Source organism: Lucilia sericata, unplaced genomic scaffold, assembly GCF_015586225.1.
Source record: "Lucilia sericata isolate MDLA Ls3-8-SP2 unplaced genomic scaffold, ASM1558622v1 Contig000156F_arrow, whole genome shotgun sequence".
NCBI lineage: Eukaryota > Metazoa > Arthropoda > Insecta > Diptera > Calliphoridae > Lucilia > Lucilia sericata.
Genome location: NW_023994186.1, coordinates 422,939 through 432,500, shown reverse-complemented (window position 1 = coordinate 432,500; position 9,562 = coordinate 422,939). Strand labels below are relative to the sequence as shown.

General features: G+C 28.8%; 1 protein-coding gene across 2 annotated transcripts in view; it reads left to right on the top strand.

Moving 5' to 3' along the window:
* LOC119601320 (autophagy-related protein 16-1-like) overlaps positions 1 to 590 on the top strand; it is an 11,337-nt gene extending 10,747 nt beyond the window's left edge. The window contains exon 5 of one of the 2 annotated variants that reach the window (XM_037952164.1): positions 1 to 590. This exon is cut by the window's left edge and continues 26 nt beyond it. In XM_037952164.1, coding sequence (XP_037808092.1) covers positions 1 to 92 — 92 coding nt within the window. In that variant the 3' untranslated portion in view covers positions 93 to 590. The other variant, XM_037952165.1, reaches the window with a different exon arrangement.
* The last annotated feature ends 8,972 nt before the right edge of the window (positions 591 to 9,562 follow it).

Genomic DNA, 9,562 nt, shown 5'->3' with positions numbered 1-9,562 from the left:
CGGCGGTTAATGCAGTTAGTTGGAGTCCCAATTTCAATGCTATCGCATCAGTGGGTAAAGGTAAAAAATGTCTCATCTATACGGAATCGTAGCTGATGTTAAAAAAACTAAGAAATTTTATATAACACGTTACAAAATATTAAACAAGTGAAATATACTTATGTATGTATTAATGTTGAAATATTATAAAATCTTAATAGAATTTAACTATTATATAACGCAAAAGAGAACGTGTGCAACTGAAGAAAATTATATAAATGTTAAAAACAATAATTAGAATTCTTCTAAAGAAATTGAATTTTAATTTAAGAATATTTTTGTATTAAACGAATTCTTTTAAAAAAGAATTGAAAAAAAAGAAAAATTACAATTTTTTGTCGAAATTTTTATTAAGTTAAGTCTGTTTATTATTATAATTTATAAATTATTATAAACTAATAAGCTAAACAACCAATTCGGTCAAAATCATGTATTCTTTTGAGTTCAAACGAATTTAAATTTTCTTTAAACTACTATAATTATAACTTTTTTTATATACAAGTCTTCAAAGTCTTCTATTTCGAAAATTAAACATCACTGTAAATTTTTTTATGATAAAAAAGAAAAAATAAAAATAAAAAAATATTATATACAAAAAAAAAAACTGAAAAATTCTTTTATAGATCTTTATGTAAAGAAATTGTATACATTTTTTAAAGATATAGTACAATTGATAAGAACAACAACATCTATAAAAAAAACAACAATGCATACTATTCAGACAACTAACTACAAATAGAAATAGTAGGAGTAGCTGCTGAATAACTCGCTCGCTCATCTATATCTTTGGATATTTGTATTCGCACTCGTCGTATTCGCATAATGGGCCAACGATTAATTTCAAATAATAAATTTTGAACTGTAACTGTAACACAACCATTTATTGTTAAACATATTTCTAACTGAATATTTTCATACTCTTTCTGCGACTGTGTCTCATCCTTTTATCTTGTGTTTTTTTTTCACATTTTTGTGGCAAAACTATGCAAAAAGTATCCAATAACAATAGCTTATCTTTCGAATTGTGGTATACAAACAGTCATCTTAAATGAAATTTATGAGTTTGTTTTGTATTCAATATGTAGTCATTCCATTCGTACGTAAATATGTAAACTTGAACCTCACACAAACATACTTTAAATTGAGCACTATTAAAGGTTATGTGGTGTTAAAGATACCGCCGACCAACAAATGATGTTGATGGCTTAACAACAATAACAGCTATAACAAAAATAACAAAAAAACTAACAAAACTGATATTCCATGAATGGACAACGGATTAGCAGAAGCGCGTTGTTAAATAGGAACCAAAAGAGAAATATTGGAATCACAACTAATAATCGATAAAATATCTTTCTGTGTGTGACAACTTTAACTGTATGTTTCAAAACAAAACGTTTCTTACAGAAAATTTTCCGGATCAATTAACTTTTCTATTGAAAATTGTTCAAAATAATCGAAGTGATCAGTTATCATCAGAATTTATTCGGAAAAATCTTTTTTTTTCAAAAGGAAATTGTTCTCATTGATCAGCTATAACAAAAATTACAACAACGGATTAATAGGAGCGCGTTGGTATATAGGAACCAAAACAGAAATATTGGAATTACAACTAACCACCTAGAAAATACGTGTCTGGTGTGACAACTGTAACTGTAAATATAATCTTAAAATGTTTCAAAACAATACATTTCTTACAGAAAATTTTCCAGATCAATGATCAGTTATCATCAGAATTTATTCGGATTCAATGATCAGTTGTCTATATTAAACAGTTTGGAGTAATCGGTTTCATAATTGTTAGTAACGATAAGTATTCTATAGCGTAATTTTATCACCAGTGGACAATTCTCTTCAGAAATTACTCGTAACAATATTTTTTTTCCACAGAAAATTGTTCGTAATGATCTATTGTAATCATTCCAATTTGTTTGGAATGAAAATCTTCCGGATCAATCAACTTTTCTATAGAAAATTTTTCGAAATAATCGAATTGATCATTTACCATCTCAGAATTTATTACCAACAATCTTTTTTCAAAAGAAAATTATTTACATTAATGATCAGTTTTATAATTACTCGTAACGATCAGTGTTCCATAGCAAAATTTTGGAAATTGTTCCAAATAATCTGTTCGGGGCGATTCATTTACTATAGAAAATATTTTGCAAACTTCAGTTTTCTATAGAAATTGTTCGTAACGATCAGTGTTTTATTAAAATTTTACCATCAGTTTTGTCCAGAAACATCTTGAGAATGATCAGTTTTATATAAAATAGTTGAAAACGATAACATTTTTCGGAAGGATCAGTTTTCTTCAAAATTTATTTGGATTAATTTTTTTTATTTTGTCGAAAAAATTAGTTTTCTATAGAAAGTAGCGATCAGTATTCTATAAAATATGTTTTGGATTTGGATTCTACAGGAAGTTAATCGAAATGATTAATTTTCATATAAATTTGATCTTAACGATCAGTGTTTTGTTTTATAAACTTGCTTGGAGAGAACTGTATTATAGAAGATTGTTCGAAACAATCATTTTTTTTTATCAAAATATATTGTTTTCTATTGAAAGTAGGGATCAGTATACTATACAAAATGGTTTGGATCTGGATTCTATAGGTAATTGATCGAAATGATAAATTTCATATAAATTTGTACGGAACGATAGAAAGTTGTTTGGAGAGAACAGTATTATAGAAGATTGTTCAAAATAATCAGTTTTGTATAGAAAATGTTGGGGAATAATTATTGTTCGGTACGACTATTGTTCCGTAGTAAATCTTTCGGAAGAATCAGTTCTCATTAGGAAATTGTTTGGAATAATACATTTTTAAGTATAGTGTTTGAAACGATAAGAATCAGTTCAAAACGTTCAGTACGGATCGATCACTTTTCTATAGAATCTTCTATGGAGCGATCAGTTTTCTATATAAATCTTATAAATTATTAATTGTCTACAGAACGATATTTGAATAATCAGTACCATGGAACAACCAATTCTCAAACTAAAATAGTTTGGAATGATCAATTTTCTCTAAGAACTATTCTTAATGAAATATGATTAATGGAAAACTGTTTAAAAGTATAAGTTTTATTAAAAAATTATTTGCAGCGATTCATTTTCTATAAGAATTTCTTCATAAGAATCTGTTTGAAACGTACTACAGTACGGTTAGATCACTTTTCTATAGAATTTTCTATGAAACGATCAGTTTTCTATAGAAATCTTAGAAATGATTAGTTGTCCAAAGAACAATATTTTGAATAATCAGTACTATGGAACAATCAGTTTTCTAACTGTTCCGAATTATAAAATTTTTTCAAAAAGATTTTCGGAGCGATCAGTAGGTCATTAAAGTGTACTACAAGTTTTTTTTTTAAAGGTGTTTCAAATTGATTGATTTTCTGTTGAGACAAGCTGAATTATAAATTTTTTCCTCAATCAAATTGATTGTTTCAGTTTTAACTTGAAAAATAGATTTGATCGATTTTTTATAGGCAATGATCGTATAATCGTGTAATAAAATAGATTTTGAATCAGTTTTTAGAGGAAACAACCTTATATAGATCTTTAATAGATATTTTTTATAGAAAATTATCGAATGAATTATGCTTTATGTTTTTAGAAGAAAAAAATTAAAACGATTTTCTTTAGATCATGGATCTTTGATCAATTGTTTATATAAAATTTTTACATGGTTTCAGTTTCATAAGATCAAACGGGAAATAAAATTATCTTATTCCCTCTTTTCAAAAATAATTTTAGCCATCCTTGCTTAATAAACTGCACAAGGAAATAAAGACGACCCAATAACCCGCTGTTGTAGGTGTTGGCTTATTTAAAAAGATCACAAGCACAACAACAATAATAATAATGCTTAAGTTTTATAACCATTTTTAGTCAGAACCATATCATCTTCATAATTTTCTTTTTAATTTTTTCGCGTTTAAATTTGTTTATTTATATACAGCGTAAGTTTAGAGGCCTAAGAAAACTAAACCCAAAGTGAAAATTTTTAATTGTATTGTTAGAATTACGGACACACAATGTTGGCACTTGTAGGGCAAATCATAATACGTTGTTTTATATGGGTAACAAACAAACAAATATGCAGCAATAAGTTGCTGGCTCAAACTAGTGCTGAAAAGCCGCCTTCTAAAAGATGCTGATATGCTGATGATGTAGATCGAATTGTTGGTGATGGTGATGGTGGTGGTAGTGTTGACTTTTTGGCAAAATGAACAAAAATAAAAGCACGCTAAAGATGATGTTGCTAAAGCTGGCTAAAAACATTTTTTGTAATACCTAAATTTGATACTATGTAAGCTGCTAATACACTGCAAAACAAGGAAATTTCCTTAGTTTCATTTATGTGTGTGTTTTTTTTTCGCGATTTTTGCCGTTTGTAATACATCTGAATTGTATACAAAAGAAGAGATGTTGGTCACGACAATTTAAACGTGTTCCAATAAGCAATTAACAATGGTAAGATTCATATACTACACAGATGTGTATGTTTGTAAAATAGCAAAAAAACAAACTCCCAAAAAAAAAGTTTTGCACAAAAAATGCCGCTTTATTTAGACACACAATTGTGTTAAAAGACAAAAGGTCTCTTGAATTTTTCTAACACAGCCGTGTGTTTCTGTGAAATACTACTACTTTAACTAACTAAATATGTTGCCGAACTATTACCCATAGACTACTGCTGCCTAAAAATTTATGGAAACTTATATCAATGCTAAAACTCAAATTGTAGACTTGTGTAGTCATATAACTTTACTTAAAAGAGTTTTTAGTTTTGTTTATTTTTTAAGGAATATTTTTGCCATTTGAAATTGTAGAAATAGTAAAAAAAATTCGCCTAAATATGATTTTGGCTAATGAAGTAGGAAAAAAGGAAAGATGTTGGCTTTACACGACCTCCCAATACTCTTTTTGATAATATTTTTTTGAAGAAAAATCTAACAAATATAATTGATGAAAGAATAAGGTTCAAATTAACGCATACACGATATATAAATTATGCCAAAATGTACTAGATCTATTACAGTTCTATATCGAGTGCTATCATCTCCTGTAGAACAAGTGAGAGTGTTATATTCGGCTGTGCTGAATCTCATATACCCACCATCAAACCGTATGCCTTATAAGGAATGCTCCCCTATGTATAAACATCAGTGTTCTATTACTCATCAAATTAACTGAAGAAGACCTTATATGAGAGATAGGGTTAATAATTGACCGTTTTTCATAACAATTTTTTAGACCAATTTTAGTTCATACAAAACATCTTTACATCGAATATCACTTCCCGACACTTTCCGCATGAAATTGGGTAGAAAGATTTACGTTCCTATAAATGTTTCGTATATAAAATTTCATAACTGTTCACGTATTTTTAAATCAGCAAAGATCGTTAAAATTATTTTCTTATGGACCGATCCTCAATAAATTTGGTAGAGAGCTTTTAACTCGTATAAAAAATATGTGTGTCGAATTCCATTGCTTTTCTGTATTCTGTATTTTTAAGCCAGTAATGATCGTTTAAGTAATTTTTTGAAGGGCACCTTATATGGGGAGTAATTATGGACAGATCCACATAAAGTTTGATAGAGAGATTTTGGCTTCATTGAAACTTATGTGTGTCGAATTTCATCACTATACTCGTATTTTTAAGCCAGTAATGAGCGTTAAAGTCATATTTTGGAGTCTGACCTTATATGGCGGGTAGGGTCAATTATGGACCGATCAACATGAAATTAGGTAGGGAGATTTTGGATCATATGTAACTTATGAGTGTTAAATTTTATCACTATACTCGTATTTTTAAGCCAGAATTGAGAGTTAAAGAAATTTTCTGAAGGGTACCTTATATGGGGGTAGGGTCAATTATGGACCGATCAACATAAAATTTGGTAGAGAAGTTTTTGATCATAAGAGACTTACTTATGTCAAATTTCTTTGTTATACTAGTATTTTTAAGCCAGTAATGAGCGTTAAATAAATTTTCTGAAGCGGGCCTTATATGGGAGGTAGGGTCAATTATGGACCGATCCTCATAAAATTTGGTAGGGAGATTTTGGCTCATATGAAACTTATTTATGTCGAATTTCATCGCTATATTCGTACTTTTAATACATATGTATATGCCCATTAAAGCTGTTTTTCGGGGGTCCACTTGTATAGGGGCTATACGAAAACGTGGACCGATATTGCCCATTATCATATTTCAATACCAAACAAACCATACCTATAGAGAATATTTGTGGAAAATTTCAATCCTCTATCTCGTTCCGTTCGGACTCTATCGTGATTTTAACAGACAGACAGACAGACAGACGGATGGACGGACGGACGGACGGACAGACAGACATGTTACAAACGGAATGACAAAATCAATATCCCCCCATCTTTTTTTGATGGTGGGTATAAAAATTACAATAAATTTCTCGCGATCACAAATGCGGTAATTGGGATTCATGGGTAACTGTAATAAAGATAAAACTTAGTGTAACCTTGCCGATCAAATACATATCACAGTTGTACAAGTAAATTCCCATACAATTTGTGACAAATTCAATGGAAAGTTTAAAATTTTACTAAACATTTTTTTTAATAAATTTAATGAATCGTTCGCTAAAGAGTAAACCACAAATTTTTTCTTTAGAAATAAGTTCTTGATATTAGCTATCAAGATCATTCACAAGAATAACGACGAATTTCTTTTGCATATTTTTAGACAGATAAAAAGTAATTGTTATAACATTTCTTAATTCGCAAATTGAATCTAATCCCGTCCAATAGTTTAAAGATCATATACGCAATCAATAGAAAAAGCTGATATCGCTCTTGATACTTATTTAACATGGATTAAAAGAATCGATCTTTTTTATTCATTAACTACACAATCTCTATAACTAAAAAAAACACTTCACTAATTTCAAGTATTTTTAGGTGCTGATATCGGGGTTTCTGGTTGTCTCCAGAAACCTTAAAATTTAATTTACCGGTTCTGTAAATCTTATAACAAATTCTAAATTCTGTTGAACAAGTTTTATAAAAGTTTATGACTATTTTGTAGTAAAAATTCTAAAAATTTAAAAAATTAAATACATTCACTTTCTAAACCCAAATTGATCTTCAGCAGACATATACACGATCTAGTCTATTTTAGTAGCACCTTAACATATGCTTTGAAATATTTTGTTTTAGTAAATGGAAAAAAAATGATGTTATTTTATTTTCTATATAAAGTTTATATCAGAATGGACAATTTTCAGTTGTAATATGCTTTCAATAAATTGTGTTCCTTTTAGTAAAAATGAAAATTTTTATACAAATATTTTGTTTCAATTTTCTATAATAAGTTTGTTGTCTCAAACATTTTCAGAGACAAATCCTTTAACCAACCAACAATACCTCAAAAAATAATAGCTTAACTAAAGTATATGTAAAATTATTTATGGTTTTATGTTTTCATTTCACCGAAAGAATAAACCGAAAATAGGAAAACGAAAAGAAAATCATATGTGGTGGTCGAAATTTGTGTTGTTGTTGTTTTTTCCTGGTCATTTTTTGTGGGGTGGAGCATTTGTTTTTTTTTTTTGCAATGTCTGATTGTATGAACGGTGGGAACTATTTTCTCACAAATGAATTGATGAAGACATTAAATGCTTTCAGCACTTCAACATAACAACCATGTTCAGTGTTTTTGGGTTTTTTTCGAACTTTAAAAGGAAAGTTTTTTTTTCCAGTTTACACCTCTTCCATCTTTGGAGTGCACAAGAGTCCAAACTAAAAGTGTCAGTTTGGTTTTAGTTATAAGTGGCCGTTTGTTTTTGCCAAAAAGGAGGTTACATGAATTATAATTATGACAATTTTGTCTTTCAAATACAGTCATAACATATCGATTTTAAAGTTCAATTTAAAAAAAATTTATTTTAGCTAAAAACTATGTATAAGAGAAAAGTTTAAATTAAGTGAACATGGAAAAAATTTCTCTACATATTTGGTTTATTTAATATGAATTGGGTTTGGTCTAAATATCAATTGGGTGAGGGTATGTAGAACATAGTTACAGACATACATACAATGTAAATTCTCGAACTGATATCTCAAGTGCATCTTTCAGTTCAGTTGCTTGTGGAAATGTATTGTTATGAAGTTATGACCATTTGTTAATGCAGCCTACACATCCGTTCTTGAAATGTTTGTTAAGCAAATAATAAAAGTAGTTACCAAACTGTTTAATTGAGGTATCTTTTTTGGAGTAGGTAATTTTTTTTAAGTTTAAATTTTTTGCCAAAAAGTTTGTTGATCTCTGCTTATGGTCATAATACTTTGCATGCCACTGATCTTTTTATGTGTGATTTTACTTATATGAATTGTGTTGTTCGAGTGTGCCATATAATCAATGATCTTTATAATATTTTATCTTTATTGTAGTGTGGTGAAATATGTTACAAATTAACATAAATAAACACTAGTAGGAGTTAATGCTAATGTTGCTATTATTTTTTCTTAAAGCTCAAATTGCTGGCAATAATTTAAGCTTTAATGGTGAAAATTTTGTAGTAAGTTTTGAACTGTAAATTGTTAATAAATGGGTGAACATTTATCTTAAAAAGGTTTATATATATATGTATGAAAATATTTACAACATATCCGGAAAAAATTTGGTAATGACTTGTACTTACAGAACAACTTACTTTCAATGCCTATTACACACCCTCTGCATTACTTTTAAGTAATCTAATAATGACATAGCTATAATCATACACGAAATACTTATTTTGAGAATTACCATATAGACTAGACTATAAACTAGACTATAGACTAGACTATAAACTTGACTATAGCCTAGATTATAGAATAGAGTAGAGACTAGAATATAGACTAGACTATAGGCTAGACTATAGACTAGACAATTAACTAGACAATAGACTAAACTATAGACTAGACTATAGACTAGACTATAGACTAGACTATAGACTAGACTAGACTATAGACTAGACTATAGACTAGACTATAGACTAGACTATAGACTAGTCTATAGACTAGACTATAGACTAGACTATAGACTAGACTATAGACTAGACTATAGACTAGACTATAGACTAGACTATAAACTAGACTATAGACTAGACTATAGACTAGACTATAGACTAGACTATAGACTGGACTATAGACTAAACTATAGACTAGACTATAGACTAGACTATAGACTAGACTATAGACTAGACTATAGACTAGACTATAGACTAGACTATAGACTAGACTATAGATTAGATTATAGACTAGACTATAGACTAGACTATAGACTAGACTATAGACTAGACTATAGACGAGACTATATACTAGACTATAGACTAGACTATAGACTAGACTAGACTATAGACTAGACTAGACTATAGACTAGACTATAGACTAGACTATAGACTAGACTATAGACTAGACTATAGACTAGACTATAGACTAGACTATAGACTAGACTATAGACTAGACTATAGACTATAG